Source organism: Danio rerio, chromosome 20 (assembly GCF_052040795.2).
Source record: "Danio rerio strain M-AB ecotype USA chromosome 20, GRCz13ab, whole genome shotgun sequence".
Taxonomy (NCBI): domain Eukaryota; kingdom Metazoa; phylum Chordata; class Actinopteri; order Cypriniformes; family Danionidae; genus Danio; species Danio rerio.
Window position 1 is genome coordinate 45,416,098 of NC_141040.1, and position 27,135 is coordinate 45,443,232.

The 27,135-nt window shown below is 34.9% G+C and overlaps 1 protein-coding gene across 1 annotated transcript in view; it reads left to right on the forward strand.

Annotated features, from left to right (window-relative positions):
• The window catches only part of man1a1 (mannosidase, alpha, class 1A, member 1), a 219,887-nt gene that overhangs the window by 152,769 nt on the left and 39,983 nt on the right, over positions 1 to 27,135 (forward strand). Inside the window, exons 6-7 of the mRNA XM_087298827.1 lie at positions 20,213 to 20,336; positions 22,372 to 22,465. Coding sequence (XP_087154953.1) covers positions 20,213 to 20,336; positions 22,372 to 22,465 — 218 coding nt within the window. The remainder of the gene's footprint in view (positions 1 to 20,212; positions 20,337 to 22,371; positions 22,466 to 27,135) is intronic.

The window sequence follows — 27,135 nt, forward strand, 5'->3', positions numbered from 1 at the left end:
ATATATATATATATATATATATATATATATATATATATATTCCAATAAATAAATAAATAAAAACGTATTTTTAATAAAACCATTTCATTCATTCATTCATTCATTCATTCATTCATTCATTTTATTTTCGGCTTAGTCCCTTTATTAATCTGGGGTTGCCACAGCGGAATGAAGCCTCAACATATTCGGCATATGTTTTATGCAGTGGATGCCTCTCCAGCTGCAACCCATCTCAGTGAAACATCCATACACACTCATTTAAACTCATACACGACGGACAATTTAGCCTACCCAATTCACCTGTACCGCATGTCTTTGGACTGTGGGGGAAACCGGAGCACCCGGAGGAAACCCATGCAAACGGCAGGGAAAACATGCAAACTCCTCACAGAAACGCAAACTGACCAGGTTAGGCTCGAACCAGCGACCTTCTTGCTGTGAGGCGACAGCATTACCTGCTGCGCCACTGCGTCGCCCTAAAACCAGTTCAAGTACAGTAAATAAAATATGTACCAATAAACATGCAAGTCTAAGATTACATGAAGCTATTTAATATTCAACTTGCATACATACAATTTACAGTATTTCTATAATAAAATTTTGTATTTAACAACATTTAATGACAGTTTTGTACATGTATTTACGTATGATTTATTTTAGCTAGAATGTACGAGGCGCCATGTAGGATTTAAATCAAATATCGCTTATCAACACACTCATAAAACACGTGCTATAAATTACTCGCATATACAGCTATACTACTAAATGGTCAAAACAACATATATGAAACTTGCATATATACATATAAACTTGACGCATGCCTACACCGACAAACACACACACATACATATAAACACCATCCTTGCATAAACACCCACAACAACACGCGCACGTACACAAACTCACTGCTTTCAAACACACCTATATTGGCATATATAAAGTTCTTCATTTTTTATATATATGTCCTATCCTTTAGTGATATTGTCTTCAAAAAAAAACACACACACTTACACATTATCTGTAGTTGTGAAATTGTAGCTGATTTATTTTTTGTTCCCAGTGTAGAAATGAATAGGCTTGGCATGTTAGCATATTCACTAATGATAACCTTTAGTTTTAAAACCTCCGCTGTAAAAAAGTGAAACATTGGGGATCTGGTGCTTTTAGACAGCCGGTGACGAGCTTTTGTTTGTTCTGAGGGTCCTCGGCGGTGCCATCATCCTTGATTTAGCCTCGTGTTCTCAGCGCGCTGAAAGCTCCGGAGAGGAGATCATAATCATATTCAGTGTCTGATGAGAGCATGAATCACAGCAATCTTCAGTTTGTGTGCGATGAATTCATATTCTCTTCTGAATGTGTGTAATTAGGCCAACCAAGAGATCTCATTGAAGACAGCCAAACGACAGTTCTGGAGCCCACTTTTAAGGAAGAGGTGATAAACCGCTCGTAAATCTAAATTAAAGCACAGTACGTTTGGACAGATAACTTAATGCACTCACCGATTTGTGTATTGACCCACTTGCTGAAGAAACAAGCTAAATAAAATTTAATTGTGTGTCTTATGTGAGCTTTATTGTGCAGTCAGCAGTGGTGTGAAGTCACAAATTACAAATAACTGTAATTGAGTACTTTTTTTTTTCTCAGGAATTGTAATTCACTAATTAGTTTTAAAAATACATTTACTTTCCCTTGAGTAAATATTTAGTGCTGTATCGGTACTTTTACTCCACTACTTTCCTTCAACTAAATGACATCCTACTGAAAAACCTCATGATGTGGGTGCTTTATAAATGCAGCAAATCACTTTAAAGCATTAAAAGTGTCCATGAAGATGTCCAAAATCTTTACACGCAATGACCCAGTGACTTTTTAGTACATGTCACTGATAAGAAATGAAGTATATTTACTATATAATGGCTGAAATCTTCAACTGGCCCTAAACAATTACTAATGCGCTACAGAATGTTGCGTTTTCACACTCACACAAACAAATTGCATGTAAATGCATCAGGTGTTCACATCGTAATACTCACTACTCTTGAGTACTTTTAAAAGGGCTACTTTTTACTCATACTTTGAGTTGTCTTTACAACAGATACTTTTTTTAGGCAAGTAATAGTACTTTTACTTGAGAATGCTTTTTCAGCACTATTTCCACCACTGGCAGTCAGTAATAAAGCGCATATATATATATATATATATATATATATATATATATATATATATATATATATATATATATATATATTTATTATTATTATTTTTTTTACATTATTTAATTAATACATTTTTTGTGGCACTAATTGTCGGACAGAGAATTGGACAAACTAATTTGGGATCTGGAATATGGACAAAAATTTTTTGTTTGGGATATTTTTAGACAGTTTAGCCATATTTTGTTTAATTCAAATTTGCCCATATTCCAATTTTGTGTTTTAGCATTAGAATACCACTTAAGTATTTAAGTATTTACTTGAACTTAAATTACTAATAAACATAAAATTTGAATTACTTTGTGATTTTTGTCTTATTTTGTTTAATTAATTAATTTATTTATTTCCCAAGTTTTCATTTTCTGTTCAGATTTAATATTCATTTTTGTTATAGCAAATTTACTATTTGAACTTAAGCCAGGTTTGTAAAAGAAACAGCTAATTTTGCATCTAATATTTTTTAAATAACCATATGTTAAAACACGGGTTTGTTAGGCAACATTTGTTGTAATTCAGTGGTCTCAAACTAGGGTTGTAGCAAAACTGTGCAGAGCTGCGGCCCCCCAGTAATTGAGATTTAGACCTACAGTTTGCTGTAAATTTATCACAGTAAATGTGAATTTTGTTTAAAAATGACAGATAAATCTACATGGCAAAAGCCTGATTAAAAAAAAAAAAAAAAAAAAAAGTTCTTTAAGAAATGTAGACACAATATTGTGCTTGGATTAAAACATACTCACAACACACTGTAAAAAACAATCTTGGTGACTCACATTTTTTTTTTTTTTTTGTTGAATCAAATTAACTTTTCTAGTAATCTCAACTTACATTGATTAAACTGATAAAAATAATAGTTTAAACTTTGTATAACTTAAAATTAAATTGTAACCTGAATAACTTAATAAAATAAGTTAAATCAACATAAAAATTGTCTTGACTTTTGTCTTTACATTATTTACAATGCTCGTACAAAGTCTTGTCCGCAATCCTACTTGTAAGAGCATCAAATAAGAACTTGACTTCTAGTTGATCATTTGGAAAAGTGGCAGAAGGTAGATGTTTTCTGGTGAACTGCATCCCAATCATCACAAATACTGCAGAAGATCGATAGGAAGCCGCATGGACCCAAGACTCTCACCGAAATCAGTAAAGTATGGTGAAGGAAAAATCATGGTTTGGGGTTAAAATTAGTATGGGGCGTGGCAGATATCTGCAGAGTGGATGGCAACATACACAGCCTGAGGTATCAAGACATTTGTGCTGCCCATTACATTACAAACCACAGGAGAGGGCAAATTCTTCAGCAGAATAGCGCTTCTTCTCATACTTCAGCCTCCACATCAAAGTTGCTGAAAGCAAAGAAGGTCAAGGTGCTCCAGAATTGGCCAACCCACTCACCAGACATGAACATTATTGAGTATTGCTAGGGTACGATGGAGTATATTCTATACTATACAATATTTCTGTTAAGTGACAAGACTTTTGTCTAGGTAAAGTCAGACCTTACTGTCCTTATTATTAATCAAGATCATATTGTATTTTGGTCAAATAAGCATAATCTAGAGGCTAGTTTTAAGCCACTTCTGGTAACAAATGATCAACTTTTGTGAGGTAGTGCTATATATGCATACATCTTCTTATCAAAGGCAACAAGAAGATGAAACCCACTTATTATGAAGAGGTGATAAACCGCTCATAAATCAAAATGAACAGACGGTATGTTTGGGCAGATGTCAGATAACTTTATGCACTCTGCGGTGTGAGAATTGACCCACTTGCAGAAGCAACAAGCCTCAAGCCACCAGAACATTTGAATGTGTGTGTCTTATGTGGGCTTTATTATTATGCAGTCAGTCTGCTGCACGTCCCCAGTGTTCCGGGCAAAAAAATTAAAGGCGAGAAAAGGCCCGATTTTTACAGGCAACCTTGACCCAGATTTGACTGAAGCGAGACTGAGGGTCTCTGTAAACGACTTTCCCTTCACTCCGCCAGCTTCTGCTTCCCCTTTCCACACGTTTGCTTGAAAGCGTTCTCACTGCATGAGCACAGTGTGAACACTCATAATGCGTAATCTCTAATTGTGGCATGAAATCTCAATTTTTACCGTTTATTATTGCTTAGAAATGCACAAAGCGTTTGTTCAATTAACTGTAAGATGACGTGACTCCCGGCGTGTATGAAAATGAAAGCAGCAGTAAATGAGTCATTATTTGCTTCTTGGTTGGTGATGCAGCTGTTTTCCTTTTGTTCCGTTTCATAGTTTGAGCGATTGTTACAGTTGTTTAGTCCTTGATTACTGCTTGTTTCAGTTCACTTGTAAAACACAGATTTGCAAATCAGTTCACTTTATGATGTTTGAAGGCATAATTTAAAACCAACATCAGCTCATTCTGAAAACGTACCCCTATATGCATTTCTGGAGAATGGGATTTATGTAACTAGAGGAACGTATGGCTGCATTTCGTCTTTAAAACGAGTACTACGTGGCGGTATAAACTTACCAGTTTACCGCTTACCTTCATGTGGACTGCTTTCCTGCTGTTACCAGTTTGTCCAGTGACTCGCGGCGTACGTATTTGAGTCATTGCAGAGATCTATGGATGCAATTATGCTAATTCGTGGGAGTCATAAAACAGTAGCCCCTTTCACACAGCGAGACCTGTAAATATCCGGAAAATTATTGGAATGACTTTTCCGATATGATCAAAAAAGTGCTGTTCACACGGGCAAGGACGTTCTGGAATTTTTCCTGAAAAGACCATTCACACATCCATTTCAAAATACCAGTAAATTCTGACATCATTATCCAGAAATGACCTCTAAAAGGCTTGTATTTGTAAACATACAAGTGGTCTGGCTTTTGTTGATGTTTCACTTTTATTTAAAGCTTTAGCGTTCATGCAGCTGGTTTGTCCTAAAGACATCCAAAGGCAGAAGTGCGAACTGCCGCTAAATGTTTGCACATTTGACTACAAAGTATTTAATGATGTTAAGTATTGTGAACAACCTAGATGAAAACATATGGAGGAATACTTTCGCATTTTGAGATGTACATAATATGTGTGTGTACTTCACATGAACATGCGTCAAGCAACTGAAGCAGAGCTTGAAGGTAAACAAACAGTGGTTTATCATAAGCATTTTATCGATCACTTTTTACACTGTTGGCATTAAGAAGGAACATAGAAACGTTATCTGACTTTTATTTTCATAAACAATACGGATGTGAATTCGTCTGAATGATCTGATTGGCTGAAGTAGACGTCTCAAGCCAGTGCATTGTAATCTTTCCGGTAATCTTTCCTCTGCATTCACACAGAGCAGCATTCCAGCAAATTACCGGTAATGTTAGAATTTTTCTTTCTGAAAAATAGCCGGAACGAATTTACCTGGTGTTTTTGAAAAGGGCCTGTTCACATTAGGGTTGGGCCAATAGACGATGTCATCGTCCATCGCCGATTGACCTCACAATGCTGAGCCGGTGTCAATCTAAAAAAAGGGCATTTTAAAATGAAAACATTCCACGTCCACACTGGCGTTTCATCTAGCATTCTGGACAGCCCTCCTTCCATACTATATCTCTGAAAATGCACATCACATGACCACACACACACACACTCACACACACAGTCATGCGTTGCAGCGTATGCATGTGTGTGAGCTCCAGGCAGTTAATGGGTGCTTTTTAGCCCAAAACCCCAGAGAGCAGTGCACATCAGATTGTCAAGGATGTACTGCTGGATCGCGTCTCACAGTTGTTAAGCGTAATATTTAATTAGTTTTGTCGCTATGTAATGACTCTTCTGTCTTTTGAATCTATCAGGTAACGTGTTACCTCGTCAGTACATTGCTTCAATTAGGGTTGGGCGATGTCGACCAATTTGGTATTGTACGATGTCTAATATGAATCAATCGCGATGGACGATGGCATCGTCGTCATTGATGGCGGTGAATTAATTAATTTATAACGAATTAATTATTTGTAGCCTACCGTTTTAACTACCTGACCCGCATGGTCTTTGTTTTACCCTCAACCAAATCATAAATGAATAAATATATGTTACACATATAATTACCACCTGTCAATCACTTTTTCTGCGGGACTCGTGAGTAGGCGTGAATAAGCAAAGTGATCTGTGTCGTTATAATGGCATCGACAAACTTGGTTGGTAAAAAAGGTGCACAACCAAAAGGAGTCAGCCAACAGCATCTGAGGTTTTTGCTAAAACTACTAAATACAAAGTCAAAGTCAACTTTATTGTCAAATCAGCCACATGTACAGGACATCGTAAATACGTTACTCTCAGACCCTAGGTGCCTCACATATAATATTAATATAAAAAGTAGAGTTTTAAGAAAAAGAAAATGTACAATATATTCAATTGTAAATAAAATGTAGTCTAAAAATATACATAGGAATAACAATTTGTAAACAATACAATGACATTAAGGGCATATAGCAAATGAGCAAGCGTGAAAGCGAAATATTGAACCAGTCGCCTACTAACCCGCTGACTGCCTGGACCTGCTGTCTCGACCGCATGACACGTGATGTGCATTTTCAGTAGTAGTGTGTAGGGAGTGTTGCTCAGAAATGCTAGATGAAACACCAGAGTGGATGTGGATTGTTTTCGTTCTAAAATGCCATTTAAAAACTAAGACCTATTAGTGTAAACAGGGCCTGAATGTGTATACCGGGGGCGGGGCGGAGGATTGTGATGCCAGCTCAGCATCGTGATGCTGTCAGACCTTACTGTACTAATTAAAAAATTAAAAATCAAAGCTTATACATATTTTATTCTGGTAAAATAAGCAACATCTAGAGGCCTTAACCTTTCATATAAGCCACTTCTGATACCAAATGATCAACTAGAAGTCAAGTTATTATTTGTTGTTCCTAAACCATTCATAGGTGACAAGACTTTTGGCAGGTAGTGTTCACTCAAAAAAAAATCTAGTTTGCTGTTTGTTCAAACTACTTATTTAAAATGAAACATGCATTCCTTTACAGTCTACATGTAAATGTTACACAGCAAAAACCTTTATTAACCTCTATTAAACCTTTATTAGGCTTCTTAACCTTTATTAAGAAGCTTCATTATTTTCATTTTTGATATCGAATTGTTCTTGCAGACTCCAAGTGCTGAAGCAGTTTGATTCCACACATTAGCTCATCTCTACACTCTTCATCTCGATTTTAGCCATGGACGCTGAGCTCTTTAAACTCCTGAAGTGTGTCAAATGCTCCAGCCATCATTCCTCTTACACTTCCTCCTGCAGACCTGCTGAATTACTGCAAATTCCACATTTGCTCCTCGTTAACTATTCAAGAGTGAAAAGTTTCCCCTCATGCATAAACATAAGTCTTTCGTTACATATTTTTTTTTCTTTCCCCACCTTCCCTCGGTTAACGTCAGATAGCCTGAAGCGTTTCTCTATTTTTACTCTAAATGACTACATGTAGACACGCTCGGTGGTATGAAGAGAAATTTGTCTGCTTTCCACTCTTCTTTTAACCTGTCTGCCGTCAGCCCATCTAGTCGACTGTCGACCCCTGTTGCTGAAGAGGTTTTTCAGCATCCTCTGCTCGCTGAAATATTTTCATGGTCATTTTTTCCGCCGCTTATCTCGCTTCTGCACTCCATCCTGCTACCTTTTTTGAGAGCTTGAAAGGCAGATAAAGGATTCCCAAATCAAATTTACCGTGCTACCTGTCTGACATCACTTTAATTCTGTTTAACTTCCTTCTCTTGAAATAAACCGAAAGAGTCCTGGACGCTTCATGGTCAAGAGAAGAGCGAAGTCTTTGAATGCAAGGGAGCGCTTTTAACTTCTGCCCATCTTCTTGTAGACAGAACCATTTTTTTTAACTTAACCATTGCTTTATTCATGTTAAAAAGGTGGAATGGTACTTTTTTTTTTACCATAGCAACAAGTCTTCATTTTTATTGGTGGTGCATCCAAACAAATCTTCACAATTGCTGAAGCAATTCCCCATTGGTTTATGGCCTCAAACTTTTATCTATTCATACATTTCAGTAGTTTAAAAGTCATTGTACACCTTTAAATTTACATTTCTGTTTATTTAATTCAAGTAGTCTTTATTTCTATTGCGCTTTTACAATTTAGATCGTATCAGAGCAGTTTAACATAGAAGTTCTAGTAAATAAAACTTCTATAGTTTTCAGAGTTAAAACATTTATGAACTAGGCAAGGCAAGTTTATTTATAAAGCACATTTCATACACAGTGGTAATTCAAAGTGCTTTGCATAAACAAGAATAAAAGAGGCAGATATAAGAAATAAAAACAAATAATAAATGTGATTATAAAACTAAATCTGTTTCTGAACTTTTCAGCTTTTTTAAAATCTTTTCTTTTATTTATTTTATTCATTATTTTTATTTATATTAATCTATAATGTGTATTTACATACACAGTGAAAGGAAAAATGTTAGCTGTAAAATGGGTATTCAATTTAGGGCTGTGCCATATTGGAAAAATATGACGTTGCAATATTTTGTTTTTCTGCAATATATATTGCGATATGAATACAATTTCATCTATTTGGAAAGAATTTATTAAATCAGACTGATTTGGAATTATTCTAGATGTGAATCGTGCATAAAATATAATAAACATTTTAAAAGCATAGATAAATAAAATAGAGCAAAGGTACCTATCAAACACCCAGCGCAATAAGGTGCAAGATGTGTTTGCTGGTATAAAATTAAAACTGAAATTAGAAATAAATCTTTGAGCTTAACAAATTAAATTAAATAAGTAGGCTAATGAATGTCTTCAGCGGAGTGTGTACAATACAGTTTCCTTATCTTGGAAGGAGAAAAACAGGAAGAAAAAGTAAAGAGGCCAACTGTTCTTTATCCTCGCACTGCAAATGGTCTGTTTAACTGTTTTCCTCGCCAGTGAAGCGTTCAGTTTTTCCACTTACAAAGTCCACCATGTAAATAGCAAATGCGCCTGGCGTGATGCAACTGACTCTTAAAGGGAATGGGAGATGAGACTGATTGGTTTATTTTCAAAACACACCAAATCTCATCAACAAAATAAGCACAACCCTTTTAGACTGCGCCGTGGCGCAAAGTGTATTTTTCCATTCTTAAAAGCGTGAAAGTGTATTCGCATACGCCCCTTAATGCTTTTGTGATTTAGACTTTGAGACTAGATCATTAAAATAGTAAGATATACTTTATTAAGTGCTTTATGGTTTTATGGGGAACCATACATTATTCAGATACAGAAATTGAATAAAATAACACTGTATATTCCTCATTGTATAAATAGTTTGCGGAATGTACCGCCAATTTATCCAGCTTATTTTACGCAGCAGATTCCCTTCCAGCTGCAACCCATCACTGGGAAACATCCATACACACTCATTCACACACATACACTACGGACAATTTTAGCTAACCCAATACTCCTATAGCGCATGTTTTTGGACTTGTGGGGGGAAACCGAAGCACCCGGAGGAGACCCTTCGCGAACACAGGGTTTACTGACCCAGCCGATGCTCGAACCAGTGACCTTCTTGCTGTGAGTTGATCATACGGCCCACTGTGCCACTGTGACACCCCCTTAAAATTTTTTTAGAAGTTTAAATAATTTTTTTTTTTTTTTTAATTTCGGCTAGAGGTCAGAAGATAATAATCTCAACACCCCCTCCCCTTTTGTCTCTATCAATTTCTTTCGCCAATATTAGCTTTTCTAGCCTAGTTTATTTGTGAGGTCAGTTAGTGAATTTAATATTTTTTCTGTTTTTCCTTTGTTTCCTAATTGATGTCATTTCAAGATGCCACCACTTCAATCAATGCAGCACTTGTGTTCAAATTTACATCCTTGAGTAGTACATTTCAAGACAATTACTGCCAGATTTCAAATCACCTGTTGAGAGCAATTCGTCCCATTGTTGTGCAAAATCCACATGTTTATTAAAGTGATGTTGTTTGGGAGAGAGCCTGTTACTGTTTTTTTTGTCATCTGGGACTCACTTTTGGATGTGCCGATTTTGAGTGATTACTTTTAAAGACGTTTGTGATTTGGCCCGTTAAAGGGATAGTACACCAAAAACACAAAAACTGTCATCATTTACTCATGAACACAAAGAAAGAAAACGGAAAAGGCTCCTACTGTGGAATTGAAATTTATGTATTTATTTTTATTATTACTTATACTAGGGCTGCACAATATATCATTTGATCATCGATATTGCAATGTGTGCATTCGCAATGGCCACATTGCAAGATATGCAATGTTGAGTTGGGATTATAGGTGACCAGAAACCACTGGTAAAAACACAGGTCTTCTTCTTCGACTATTTTAAGAACGCATCTTCTCCTAGACCGTTCATACTACAAACACCAAACTAATTCAAAACCTCCAAACTGTACAGAATTAAGTTTTTATATCTTTTCCAACTGATCCAACTTGCGGTTATCTGAAAACAGACCCGGAAATTTCAAAAAGTTTCCATAGACTTTACAGACCAAACTTTGTGACCTCATAACTTTGCACCAGACTGTCATACAGACTTAGGTTTGGGCTCATTTAACTCAGACTACCAATCTGCCAATTGCTGATGACCTTTTAACTTACTAGCCACACCCTAGCAACCACTTATGGCACCCTAGTAACTGTCCTATAGGCTTCCATTATAAAAAAAAAAAAAACTGTCATTGACTTTACATTGGACATACTAACAACATACCAATTCATGCTAACAATATATTAATCCATAGTAAAAACATACCAATGACATACCAATACCTGCTAGAAACCTACTAATCCATACTAGAAACATACTAACAAGCATACTAGCATACTAATCATACTAGAAATATACTAACAAACATACTAATCATACTAGAAATATACTAACAAACATACTAATCATACTAGAAATATACTAACAAACATACTTATCATACTAGCAATATGCTAATTTATACTATAAACATGCTAGCAACATGCTATTTTATGACTGTAGTTTTTATTATCTTTCTATTCTTATATTTATATATTTATATTTTATTATATGTCACTCCCCTGCAAAATCATCACAAGTAATGGCAAGTAAAGCTATGTAAGTTATCTGGTGAAATTATTTCACAATATACTGTATATCGTAGAGAAACAAAAATATTGCACTGTAAAATTTTTCCAGTATCTTGCAGCCCTAATTTATGCCATTGGTACAGATGTGGCCTAATGATCAGTGAGTAGGGTTTGTAACCCAAAGGTTGCTGGTTTGAGTCATGGTCCTGGTAGGGGGGTGAATGAATGAACTCCTTCCATCTTTAATACCTATTTAAGGTGCCCTTGAGAAAGTCACCTAATCTAGTGGTCCTCAATCTTTTTATCACTGCAGACCGATCAACGCTTAACAGTTTTACCACGGAGATAAAAGCACTGAGATAACTAGTTAACCGATATGTGTATATTCCATACAAGCTAAAGTGGTCAATTCTTGTCACGTGACTCGCGGTGCGCTCCTGGCATTCATTCAACTGGGTGCATCTGGAAGGAGCGAGCGCATAAGCCATGCACTTCCATTGAAAACAACGAACTTGTGCGAACTCTAAAAAAAAAAAAAAAAAAAGACACGATATTTGAACGACTCCTTAAAGGGTGCCATCATTTGCGATTTCTAGCAGTTGATCTTCTAGCACAGACATGGTCGAGTCACCTGATTTGTTGACACATGGTTTGCGGATCTATTTCTTGGCAGTTTGTGGATCCTTTACTGAGCATTTTCCCCTTTACAAGGAAACTTTCCAAAGATATCTGCTTCTTACTCATTTTGCTGCTTGTTGGTTAAATTTGGGTGCTCAAGTGACTGAGATGTAACCGAGAAAAATGCATGTGTGTACACTCGGACGGGTTAAAAACAGTGTCGATTTCAAGTATGGGTAAAACCATGCTTGACGAAGCTCACTTCACTTTCAATAGCTGCTTTATTCCAACATTCTTCAGAGTTTCTTGTTTTGTGTTCACAAGATGAAAGAAATGTAGTTTAGAATCACTTGAGTGAGTAAATGTCGAGAGAATTCTCATTCTGGTATAAAATCTCCCTTTAATGGTTGATCCAGCAACTACTTATTAACACACTGGCAATAACTTTAGCATTATGGCAAATTTTGCACCAAAAACTTTTAATAAATAAATAAATGAGAATCTATTTCCCCCGGTGAAGATGAGGATGTATTTGCGCACAAGGCAATGAGTCACAGGAATAGCACGAATGCTTGAATAAGAAACACTCCAGAAAGTTATGGAGTGTGAATCAACACTGATTTCCTATTGAGGTGGCTAAATGTGCCTTTCACATAAAGTATTCATCTCATAAAAAGCAAAGACAGTAACCGCGTGACGGCTGCACCTCGCTGAGATGTTCAGTGTCGGTTGGAAATGTAAGCTTCGTAACTGCGCTTTGAATAGACCACATGCTGGCTGATTTTCTCTCATCATTTTCCTCTCCAGATAATTGATGTCCTCTAAATGGTGTTTTACAATCGTTCGCATTTATTTCAGTTACTCATCTATTATGGCATATGGTAGAGGTTGTATAACTGGAATATTTATGTCTGATGGATGCTTTTGATGAGGATTGATGAGGACGTTACGTCTAGGTTGTGCTTGAAAAGAAGAGAAAAAAAGTAAGCGAGAGGTCAGATGATGATAATAGTAATGAGAATTTCCTCTCTCTATCTCCTCTGAGAGCCACAGCTCTGTTTGATCCATTTTTAGGACTTCCCTTTTGCCCTCGACGATATATAAAATCGAACAAAATGACGGAAAATTGTTCTGCGGTTTAATTGAGATTTACATTAAGCAGATGTCACGGAGTGAAGAATGGTATAAACGTTTCTTTTTTTAAACTAATCTCCATTTTATTATGACAAACGGCGTGCCCTGGGCGCTTAAACTCTCGCTGGGTAATCAATTCGGAAGACTCGGGCTGTTAGGAAAGTGTGTGCGATGTTATTAGCCTAATTTCAGAGGCATTTTTGCCGTTTCTCATTGCGCAACCATAACCATTACAAATAGAAATGAGCTGATTGTATTGTACGTTAAACACACTGCATTCTTTCCGATCGATCTCAGTCTTTTGTGAGATGCGACAGCTTTTATAGATCTCTGTGATGTATCGCATTCATATGTGGCCTTCGGACTACGTAAATGAAATGCTGGGTTGTGAATGAGAAAGATGGAGAGAGTGTCATTCCGAGACCCTGGTCTGATGTCAGACATAAAGGCGGACTTCTGGAGCAGCCTGAGGATACATGAGCTTCGGTTCATTTGGTGGAGTTCGTATTTCACTCCTGCGCTAGTTAATTATTCAGGCTAATGGTATTTTCTCAGAGCCCTGGCAGATAATTTGTTACGTATCCCTTACTGCTCGTTATTAAGTGTCTTACTGCTGGGACACAGGCCTACATAGAAAGACAGCTGGGAAAGAAGTGCCTTTTAGGGCTGGGCCAGTTTTAGAAGGGTGTTTGCAATAAATAGATATATTAAAGTTGATATCTGGCCAAAATTAAATGAATTTGAAATAATGCTGCACAATATATCGTTTCAGCATCGATATCGCAGTGTAATCATTTGCAATAGTCACATCACATGGTAAATGTTTATTATAATTTATTATTTGCATATGTTTTTGAGGCCTTTGGCTGTTAAAATGTTTTTATAAAACATTCAGGCATAAAAAAATTGTACTGTTTGTAACTTTAATAACGATTAATTTGAGTGTACTATTTTTATTATTCAATTACTGTTCGAGGGCAAACGGCAAAACACTGTTTGTTTCAAATGTATCTGTTTCTTTGTTGTATTTATAGAGTGTTTCAAGAGTTCACACTTAGCTGATGATTTATAAAAGCTTGTTTGGCATGCTGTTCCGGGAGAGAGCCCCGAGCTCAAGGGCTACTCGAGCCCAGGGCTTCCTCCCGTTGGCAGAGGGAGAGGGGAGCCTGAGCTCGGTGGATCTCAGAACTCCCCTGCTGCGGTAGCTAAGGGAAAACAAGGGGTTAGACAAATGCTTGATTGTTATGTTGAATAGCTTTGGATGGTGGGAGGAAACCGGAGAACCCGGGGAAAACCCACGCGGACACGGGGAGAACATACAAACTCCTCACAGAAACACCCACCGGTCCTGTGGAACCAGGGCCGGCAGTGTTCTTGCTGTGGGGCTTACAGTGCTAACCACTGGGCTGCCGTGCCGCCCAATCAGAGGTAAAGGTGGAGAATAGGGGTGGAGAGGGGGTTTCTTCCAAACGAAGATAAAGTGAATTGAAAACTGTGGCTATTTATAGTAGCTTAGGGCTCATATGATTGGAAGATAGTAATTAGCAAATGCGAGACCGGCCGTGATAAATCATAAGCACGTGATCCTCTCGAAATTAGTTTATGAATAAACTTCACTTATTAGATTATATGCAGATGCGCTCACCTACAGAATCATCCTAATCAATAATGATCAATTCTTTTCAAAATAGAGATATTCTAGTCATCTGATCAAAATGTTTTCATGTCGCAATATATAATTTAATATATACAATTTAATTTAAATGTTCAGTATATTGAGGTCAGATGCCCGGAGATAAACATGATCAATAAGTTGTTGATTTATAGTAGACATTTTTGCCTAATTTTATGTGAAAGCAACATTGAAGTGGTGTATAAATAAACGTGACAAGACTTAAGTGCTGAATTGCGAAGCTCAACGTTTCTGTTATCTGTTTTTATTATTAAATTACTGTTCGACGACAAAACAATGTTCATTTCAATTGTATCTGTTTCTTTATTGTATTTATAGAGTGTTTATTAGATTATAGATGTTCTGTATATTGAGGTCAGATGCCCAGAGAAAAAAAGCTAAACATTTTTGCACAATTTTATATGAAAACAACATTGAAGTGGTGTACTGTATAAATAAAAGTGATGAGACTTAAGTACTGAATTGCCGACCTCAACATTACTATTATCAGATACTTTCTTTTGAGAGAAATTGCCTTTAGATACTAGCGTCAGTCTGTCTGGAGTGCTTGTTTGGACATGATAAAAAAAATTAATTTTTAAAAGAAATATTGGCATTGAGTAGTGAACAACAATTACTGTGTTTCTGTGTGTTAATGGGCCTTAAAATGAAATGCAAACTTCACCGTTCAGTGCATGTTCAGCAATATTTCACTGTACTTACTGTATGTCATTTTAATGTTGCATGTAACTGTTAAGAAAATATCGTATTGGACCATTAAGCAAAGACATAATTTATATTCAGGAATATCATGAGAGAAGCAGCAAAATCTGTATATGAATCTAAAGTTTTTTTTTGTATGTTTATTGTGCGTGTGTGGCGAATATGCCCTTTCCCCTCATTTACCTACATTTGTGTGACATGCTTTAATCGTGCATAATGGAAAAACAAATTGGTTTGGCACAGCTCAGGGCATTACACTAACATTTGCTTACGAACATTCTTGCCCTTAGGGCCACAGTCAATTTCAGGACTTTTTTTTTTTCCTTCCGTTTTTAAAGCCTGCACTGCGTATGTGTGATTTTTGCACACGTACTGAAAATTTTAAATGAGTAGGACTGTTATTATTCATTAACATACTGTAAGTGAGTTCATAAATATTCAAATGTGTTCAAAAATGTGGATGTTGTAATAAGCATGAGTGTTTAATTTTAATTCCAGTGACGGTAAACAAAAAGCATTTCACTGTATAGAACATGCAAACTAGGGAAATGCAACAGAAATGATCTTAAATGATTATTTTGATTTCTTTTAACATTTTTAAAATAATAATATGTCATTTAACATTTATAATGTTTTGTCCACAAAATTAACATTAGCATTGAAATTTATATTGCATTTAAAAACTGCAGTGGAAATAGTAACTTTTAGGGCTCTATTTTGACGGTCCATGCGCAGAGCGCAAAACGCAGGGTGCAAACGCTTTCAGGGCGTGTCAGAACGAATTTTTGCTAATTTACGGACGGGAAAATCTGCTTTTCGCCAAGGTGCATGGGCCATAAGGGTTGAGTTTATTTTCTTAATAAGTTATAGGTGTGTTTTGAGAATAAATCAATTAGAGTCTCATCTCCCATTCCCTTTAAGACCCAGCTGCGTCGTGCCAAGAGCGCATTCGCTATTTACAGGACGCAAAGTAAGTCTAAGTGGAAAAAATTTGCATTTTACTAGCAAACAGTTAACAGTTGACAGTTTTTTTTAACAGAAAACTGTTAAACAGAGCATCTACTGCGTGAGAATGAGAGATAATGGATCACTTTCACTTTCGTACTTGGATAGGGAAACCTTTACGCACAGACATCAATTAGTCTATAAATAAATAATTTTGTTTGTTAAGCGCAAAGATTTGTTTTAAAACTATTTCTAAATTCAGTTCTAATTTCTAGCAAACAAATACATGAACAATAATGACCAAGTGTGGTCAAAATACTGAGTTATTTCCAAATGCCATGCCCCATATGGTCTTAAACCTGACAGGTGGACAAATCTAAGCTTGTTTTCAATAAAAAAATATAAATGTGGATATAATAAATAATACTGCTAATAATAATATTATTTTACAAAAGCAAATTGTTATGAACGAACTGAAAAAGCCTCCCGAGATGAAGAAGACATAAAAGCAGTGATTTGTCATATTTATGAAGGCTAGAAAATAATGTTTTGTAATATTTCAATCCTTTATATTTATATTCTATATCTATTCTTATTATATCCTATATGTATCCTTAATATTTAAATTTGTTCATATGTAAAGATATTTATTGCTCTCTTGTGCGTATTAAGCAGTGCGTAAGCGAGGCGCAACTCTGCGGCGGAGTTTAGATCGGGTTAGTTTTGGTCTAATGAAAAGTCTATTATAGTTTCTTAAAATAGCAACGCGCCAGCGGTCCGCCTCAGAACGCCTTCCTTTTTAGACCAGAACGCCTATGGGAGCACAAATGAGCGCTAATGCATTTGCTATTTAAACAGCGTAGCGCAACGCCTCAAAACGACTCTTGCGCCAAGCTGAAAGTACTGAAAGACTATTGCGCCACACTGCGCCGGGTGTATGATAGGGCCCTTAGAGTCTGAATATCAAGGTTAACTGCATTTAATTTGTGTACTGGAATGAGGCCAAGTATTTTCTGTTATTTTCGAAGGGCAGTGCTAAATAAAGGGGAAAAAAAGATATTTCAACAAAACAATGGATGTCTTCATCCTGTTTAAAAATGTTCATTCCCCAAGGTCTGATGAAAATGAAGATGTTTCCTTCTGGAGCATCACTCAGGGTTTGAATCTTTCATTAGAGTTATGTTTGAGTCCCTCAATCATCCTCAGTGTGAAAAGTTTTCAATCATACACACTGCTGAAAGGGGTTCAAATCTGCAGAGTATGCAGTAAAACTGAAGAATCTGCAGGAGATTGAGGATTTTTCTGAAAAACAGCAGTCAGTTTACCCATTCAGAACAAACAAGAGACTCATAAACAACCATCCGGAGCAGAAAAAGCACTCGTAGATCATCAGAAAACCACACACAGTATTGAAAACCAAGGGGATGAGGGGGTTATTTTAATCATTTCAGCTAGATTTTTGTGTAGTAGACTATATGTAGACATATTTTATGTAAAATATCTTACTCAGGACAGAACTAAATAAAAAAATAACATGCATTTTTGTATGATCTCTCTGATTTTGTTTAAATTATTCACAATTTAACAAATTCTTCAATGGGTATGTACAATTTTGAGCACAACTGTATACACACGTGTAGTGTTAGACTCACAATCTACATCACGCATGAAATGCAGCGTCTCACAGGGTTATTTTACCAATAGCGATGCTATTATATGTCAGCACGTTTTGACCAGGTGTCAGATGCCCACGGATGCATTTTCACATTGGCACACAGCAATTTTCACACACAAATACCAGCACAGAGGTCTGTAGTGCCAGAGGCATAAAAAAATAAATAAAAAGATATGATGACACTGTTAGCAACACTCCAGAGGTGTTTGCACACGTTTCCCATTCTGCCCTGAAATATGAGACCTTCACCTCAATTTCTGTTATTAGGAATTCAGCACCACAGGCTACCAAATATCCTCTCAGAATGCAAAACAATCATTCAATAATTACACTGGCACGCACAGAATTCTTTGCCATCCAATTGCATCACAAAAAAAACATCCCCATAAATACACCTCCAAATTAAACCGTTAGCCGCACTTATTTCCTCCAGGCCAGAGCTATTGTGGCTAATTTACTGTCTTAATGATATAAATATCTAACAAGGTCTGTTTTGTAGAATTAGGCTTTAAAAATAAAGTGGAGAGTGGCGTTCTTTTAGAGCCGTGATTACGTGTCATTACGCAGCAGTAATTTATGTTGGTAATTGGCGTAGACAGGGGCCCTTGTGGAGCGGGGATGTGCTTCCGGGACAGTAACAGCTGGTCAGGAGATGTGGCGTTTCTTTTCTAGACTGAAGTTCACTTGTCAGCCTTTAGTTGGAACCGTGCCGGTGAAAGTCAGTAAAGATGCCGCTAATCTCAAGAGGGAAAGTGTGGTCGCTTTGTGAAATAAGGCCATGAAATCAACTTGGCAACCATGTAAGATGTGTGATTAATGATGTTTGAGTAAACTCCACACTCAAATTTATCATCAGTTCAGTAACGCACTACTGTAAATAAAAAGCCCGATGTGGAACTGAAAATTTAAGTTAAACTGGGATTAACAAACGAATGTATTAGTTTATACGTTTTTTTTATTTTTTTTATAACCTTAAAAAGATGGCAGAACTAGATAAATGCTGCTTATTATATTATATTATATTATATTATATTATATTATATTATATTATATTATATTATATTATATTATATTATATTATATTATATTATATTATATTGTATTGTATTATATTACATTATATTGTATTGTATTGTATTGTGTTGTATTGTATTGTATTATGTTATGTTATGTTATGTTACGTTATATTATATTATATTGTATTACTATATATTATATTATATTATATTATATTATATTATATATTATTTTTATTATATTATATTGTATTTTATTCTGTTATATCATATTATATTACATTATATTACTTTATATTATTTTTATTATATTATATTATATTTATTTTATTATATTATATTATTTTATTTTATTATATTCTATTATATTATATTATATTATGTTATATTATATTTATTTTAATATATTATAATATATTATATTACATTATATTAATTTATATAATTTTATTATATTAGATTATATTAGATTAGATTAGATTATATTTATTTTAATTTATTATATTATATTATATTATATTATATTAATAATATTTTATTATTTTCTATTATATTTTATTATACTTTATTATATTACATTATATTAATTTATATAATTTTTCTTATATTATATTATATTATTTCATTTTTCTTATATTATATTATATATTATTATTATTATATTATATGTAGTATATTATATATTTTTTATTAATTTATATTATTTTTATTACATTATATTATTTTTTTTTTCTTCTTATGTTATTATATTATATTATAAGTTATCATTTGCCTCTATTTGCGCATTTGCTGTGACTTTGTATGTAATTTGCTTCTGTGAATTCTTAATTCTGTGTTTGTTGTGAACGCAGCATTAGACTGTGAAATAACTGAAATCATTAAGCGTAGCGATATGGAACTTTACTGTGGTCAAAACCAGCCTGGAACTGCTTTGGCTTTATGTTTGTATCGCGAAAATATTTGAACACCTTTGAAAGAAGGTACGATGTATTCATATAGCACATTATACAGAAGTTATAAGGGCTTTACAATAAAAGAAAATGTCAATCAAAATAGAACGGTCATTAGCCAATCAGAGTCAAGCATTCAACAGCCCTTAGTACAAATAAGCACAATCTCTTTCTCTCTTTCTTTTCCTTTAGTGGGGTCGGCAGAAACTGGCCATGGGCATCAGGAGGAAGCAGCATTCTGGCCGAATACGGGACGCTGCATTTGGAGTTCATGCACCTCAGCGCACTTTCCGGGAGACCGGTCTTTGCAGAGAAGGTAAGCATCAGTTCAGCCGTTACGCCTCTGCACTGCAATAAACACCCACACTGAACTGAATGTGAATGTTGAAGCGGTCATGACTGTTAGAAGAGATGACCCAACAGTGACCCAGAATGACCCACACTCACAACCGTTACGGTGATGCTTGATTCGCTGCGATCCTCAGATCTGATTCTGGCCAAATAAATCCGCTGACCTGACCTGCAATATAGACACAGACAAATGACACTATTACAAGCTCTGAATGAGGCTGTACAAACTGTGAAAGTGACCTAGTCCTGAGATTTATGAGTGCTGTCCCCTGTAGGAAGACACTGGACCCTTCAGAAAGGCTGTTTACTGGACTCTTAAGTGGATGAGCCTTGGTTATAGCTTAATGATTTGATCATATAAGCAATGCATGAATCAGAAAAGTGGTAATGTTAAGTGGTAATGAGTTTATGATCTAGTTCTAATTGGGTTTTAAATTGTAATAGTTTTATTGGTATAACTGTATTGTAAGGTACAATTAACTATAACTTTTGCTTTTATAAACTCTTAATTAGCTGATTATTAATAGTTTTTAGTAATTAGGGATTGGTAATACTGTTGGATTATGGGCGTAGAATAGGATAATGCAGAATATGTACTTCATAAGAGCTAATAAACAGACAATATCCATTCATTTAATTCCAACACCAAAAAATTGTCCCTATGATACATGAAATAGGATCATATTTTGGTTTTAGGGGTATCCAACAACAGTCTAGGGCGAGGCAGTGGCGCAGTAGGTAGTGCGTTCGTCTCAGAGCCACAAGGTCGCTGGTTCGAGGCTCGGCTCAGTTGGCGTTTCTGTGTGGAGTTTGCATGTTCTCCCTGCCTTCGCGTGGGTTTTCTCCACAGTTTCCCCCACAGTCCAAAGACATGCGGTACAAGTGAACTGGGTAGGCTAAATTGTCCGTAGTGTATGTGTGTGTATGAATGTGTGTGGATGTTTCCCAGAGATGGGTTGTGGCTGGAAGGGCATCCGCTGCGTAAAAACTTGCTGGATAAGTTGGCAGTTCATTCCGCTGTGGCCACCCCGAATTAATAAAGGGACTAAGCCGACATGAAAAGGAATGAATAAACAACAGTCTAATATGCATGCAAGGTCAAAAAACACTCGTATAATCTGCATTTATTTTTACCTAATTATCCCAGAGACTCCCATATGAATTATTCAGTGATTCATTTGTGCCCAAACCCCTCCTTAGCGCGAAGCTAATCTGATTGGACCGATGACAGCCTGTTGCTATTGGTCCACACTGACAGCCTTCAGCACGAGACAGAGGGAAATGCCCAGCAGCTAATCAACAATATAGAAGTCACAGTGTATACACGCTTCATAATGTAAGGCGTGATTTTGGCTGCCAGTGGGTGAATGTAAATACAGACGATGGACTTGATAATGCTGACAATTAACCATTTTATTGAGCAAAAACTCCAAGAACTGGCGAGGAGATCAACACGTGTCACACACACACACACACACACACACACACACACACACACTACGCTCCTCCTCAAAAGAACTGGAAGAAGAACTTAGGATGACCATAGCAACGACAAACGGCAGTGGACTGCAAGCTCACAAACGCATTTAACGTTAAATCTGTAAACAAACCGGCACTTGTCGCATTGTCAACGTGACAATTCAATTTCTATCAATTTTTTTTTAAGGACAAAACAATTTCAGGCATATGGTACTTCACAATATTACATCTTCTCCAGGAGTGTTCTGCAACAGGAAGTCATTTCTGTATGAAATGTCATTTTAAATGAATTTTTATTTAAACTATCCTTTAAAAGAAAATAGTACTGAAAAATTAAAAACAAATCATTCTTTAACCCTTGCATCATTTTCACTTTGCTTTTTTGATTATCCAAAATGGTTAAAAAAATCTAAATGTAATAATAATAAAAATAATTACATAAACAATGTAATAATAAAATAATAATAATTATTATTTGATGTGATGTGCTAATGTAAGTTATATGCACTCTTCCATTGCAGGTAATGAACATCAGAAAAGTGCTGACTCGGCTGGACAAACCCCAAGGGTTGTACCCCAATTATCTGAACCCTAACAGTGGACAATGGGGCCAGCGTAAGTCGAGACATGCATGCATGCAAACTGTATAAGCTGAAATGTTGTAATATGCTCAAAAAGTTGACCATTTTCCCTGAGATGTCATGATTGTAGCGAGTGTCTTTGACCATAATTTCTCCAGCAGAGTGGAATTGATTTGGAAGTGTTTCTCTTATAGATAGAGTGCTGATTTGTACACAAAACAGTCCTGTGGCAACACTCAACAGCATATTGAAGTGAATATTTGTAGTGGATTGACAGAGAGTAAACTTTGGGGGGGGTGATATGTGTTTGCTGTTTGATCTTTTGTAGTTGGATTTAGCTGGAAGGCCTCCTGAAGCACGGTGTAAAAAGCAGACACACTCACGCTGTTGTTTTGTTGTGAATGTCCTGATGGTCTCTGCTGCAGTTTGGACCCATGATAAGAGAATGATAGATTTGTTTTTCCAATGCATTTTTAAAGATAATCGTTTTAATAACTAATTTCTAATAATATTTTTTTTGTTTATTATGGTAGTACATAATATTTTACTAGTTAGTTTTCAAGCATATTAGTATTAAATGTTATTTAATTTAATGGCTTAATTGGGTTAATTAGGATAGCTAGTGAAGATTAATTAGGCAAGTCAATGGACAACAGTGGGTTGTTCTGTGGCCAATCAGAAAAAAATTTATATAAAGATGGGCTAATAATATTGACCTTAAGTAAAATTAAATAAATAAATAAAATAGTTTTTATTCCAGATAAACTAAAAGAAAATAAGACTTTCTCCAGAAGGAAACAAAGATAAAAAAAAAAATAATAATAAGATGGGCTAATAATATTGACCTAAAAATATAAAAAAATAAATAAATTAAATTATTAAATTAAGTTTAAATTATTTTTAAATTTAAATAAAATAATTTACACAGTTTCTCCAGAAGAAAACAAATATTTGATTAAATAAAATAAAATAGGCTAATAATATTATTCTTTAAATTAAATTCAATTATTCAATTAATTTTAAATTAAATTAATATATAAATATATTTTTAAAAATAAATAATATATAAATGAATAGATTTTATTACGAATAAACTAAAATAAGATGGGCTAATAATATTGACCTAAAATTAAATAAAATTATTGAAATCAAATTTTAATCCAATTAAATTAATACATAAATACATTAAAAATGTAAATAATAATGCATAAATAAATTTGTTTTTATTCCAGATAAACTAAAATAAATAAGACTTTCTCCTGAAGAGAACAGATATTTGATCAAATAAAATAAAATAGACTAATATTGACCTTAAAATTGTTTTTATTCCAGATAAAAGAAATTAGACTTTCTCCAGAAGAAAACAAATATTTTATTAAATAAAATAAATTAAAATGGGCTAATAATTTTGACCTAATTATATTTAATTTAATTTAAATATTTAAAAATATTATTGAAATAAATAGCTTTTTTTACAGATAAACTGAAAGAAATGAAACTTTTTGCAGAAGAAAACACTTATAGTATTATTTATTACTGTGTAAATTCCCTTTCTCTGTTAAAAATCACTTTCAATATATTTGAAAAGTTTTAAGCATTTCGCAAAAGGGCTAATTGTTTAGCATTCAAATGTATAAGCTTAATGTTCTTTTATATTTTTGTATTAAATAATGTATATGATTTAATTTAAATAGCGCATGTTGTTCAAACGACATCATGTATGCATTATTTAATAAATATTCTTGTTTTTATTTGTAATTATTTACACTGTTAAATATGTTCAACATAACTATAATATATCTAATTTAATTAGTTCATACATTAATTCCTTCTTTCTGTATACAGCGTTTTGTTTATCTGCATAAAGATTGACAGATTATAATTAAGCCAAAAAGTAGTAGTTTAGTACTATACCGTACATATAAGTATGGGCAATTGACTCCAACTTATAACAAACTATAGTTTTATTTTAACAGTGCATATAAATCTGAAGATAAAGTCCCTCAGGGCAAAGCAGAACATTGTTCTCGTGAATTTCACAACTAATACCCTCAAATGTCTTTCAAAACTTTTAAAACCCATGATCCTCTCAAACTTTAGCAAAACCATTGAAAGGCTCCTCCTGTAGGAGCCTTCGAACTTTTAAGCATGCCAGCAGGCTGATAGAAACTTTGCGTTCCCATTTGGAAGTGCCGATTTCAGCTTGTTTTTGACATTTTTTATATAATCTGGATCAGAGAGTCCTTTGGCTTGTCATTAGAGACTGAAGCTAGACAGCCAGCGACCCTGAATTACCACTTCTCCTCTTCATCATGCCTTCAGATTTAATTATGTAACACAGCCCGAACTATACTCTTTCTTTTCCTTGCCTTCATCCACTAGACAACGCATATGTCAATAGTTTGGCATGTTTTATGCTGGTCTCGAAGGCAGCTGAAGTAGTGACTTCAGTGAAGCCCGTTTTTGTTTTGTTAGCCGGCTTTTGTGCTGTTCTCACTTTGGGGGATTTATTGGCGGCTTTAGCTCTGTCTTAACTTCATGGTCAACAATGACGCAGATGGAGAACAAAAATACTGCAGTGTTTGTAGTCGGAATAACTAATTCATTTCAAGTTTGCTTGTATAGCGCTTTCTTGTGACGCGTCATTTCAAAGCAGCTGTACAGCAATAAATCATTAGTCTACTTCACAATTAAGGGGGTAGTTCACCCAAAAATGAAGTTCCTTCACCATTTATTCTTGCTCAGGTTGTTGTAAATGTTTATAAATATCTTTAAAAATAAAGGGGGTTGTAACGTTTACTGGGGGCTCGTCCGGGATCCTAAAAAGATTCTCAAAGTACACAATTCAAGATAATTTGAAAAAATCCAAAAACAAACTGACACAATAGGATATTCAATTCAATAGAATATCAGTGAGTATATCAACATTATGATAGTGGACTCTATTTTAATGATCCAGGCGCAGAGTCTAAATCTCATGGCGCAAAAGCATCAAGAGTGTGCCTGAATCTGGACGGAAAAATATGGCTTGTGCCACGGCGCATGGTCTAACAGGGTTGTGCCTATTCTCCTAATGAGTTATGGGTGTGTTTTGAGCATAGTGTGCATTAAATCAATCAGAGTCTCACCTCCCATTCCCTTTAAGAGTCAGTTGCTTTGCACAGTTGCGCAATTGCTGTTTACATGGCGGCTTTGTAAGTGGAAAAACTGAACGCTTCACTAGTGAGAAAACAGTTAAACAGACCATCTGCAGCAAGAATAAAGAATGAGCATCCTTCATTTGGCCTCTTTACTTTCTCTTTACTTCTTTACTTTCGTGGACAAGGAAACGCTGTTGTATGCACTCCACTGAATATGTCCATTAGATTACATATTCAATTTACTTTGCTAAGCACAAGATTTATGAAGTTCCCTCACCATTTATTCATGCTTAAGTTGTTGTAAATGTTTATAAATGTCTTTGAAAACAAAGGCCTTTTAGCATTTATTGGGGGCTCGTCCGGGATCCTAAAAAGATCCTCAAAGGAAACTATTCAAGATCATTCTAGTTTAAAGGTCTAAAAACGAACTAAAAAGTGGTGTGGTTATTTTTTACTATTGTGTTGGTGGCAAACAAAAGTCATTTGTTTATTTGTATGTATTGTTCAGCATAGTATTGGCTTAGTATTTCAGGATTGCTAGTGTAGTTTTTTTTTTGCTTTGTGGTTTCATTATGGAAGCCTTTAGTTTGTGTTGTTGCCTACCCCTTAGAAGAGATGCTAAATTAGTGCAGGAAGCAGGATTTATTGCCAATCGCAGACCATTTTCAAGTTTCTGTTGGTAAGCAAACACTTAAGAAAGAATTAAAGGAAAGTTGATCTTACGATTACGTGAGTTAAATGTGTTGCCTACATCAAACACCAAAAACAAAGGATGATATTATGATGAATGTTGAGGGAAAAACTAGCCATTGACATCCATCAATAATAATAATAACTAAATATTGACAGCATTTTAATGTTTGGGTGAACTATCCCTTTATGAGTACTGTGGGTCTCAAAGGTTCTATTAAATGCGTTAATTTGAGATTTAATCATGATACAATAGGATATCAATACACTTAGTCATATGATATTATGTTGATACTCAGGGCCGGCACCTCCATAGAGGCGACTTAGGCGGTATATGGAATAGTGAAGGTGGCGTCTGCAACCTTCACCAACAACCCTGTTGATACTTTTTACTTTTTCAAAAAAAATTTTTATATGATTTTCATTCAGTCAAATATCAATGGGTCAATCAATATTAAGATACTATGTCCCCTATTTACAGAACCATTTATAAACTCACAATTTCATAAAAATTAATATTAAATGGAACTTATTATTGAACAGAATAATTCTCTATCATCCACAACAACAAAAAAATGCACTTTTGTATTTTTTTTTTTTTAAGGCTGAGCAAATAAACGCTTTATCACATTAACATGTTAATTAATTAACAGCAAATATAATTTACGTTTTTTTATTTTGTTTTTTAATAGGGTGTTAATGAAGTTTTATTATCATTTAATTGTTTTTAAAATTTCATTTCTCACTGGCTCTGAATACACACACAGGGGTGGGATGTTGAACTATACTTGCTTGGGATGGGTTTCATCATGTTGAATTTAGCATAAAAATGAAACTGTGATATAATTTTTTTTTTAAAGAAGGGAACTAGATT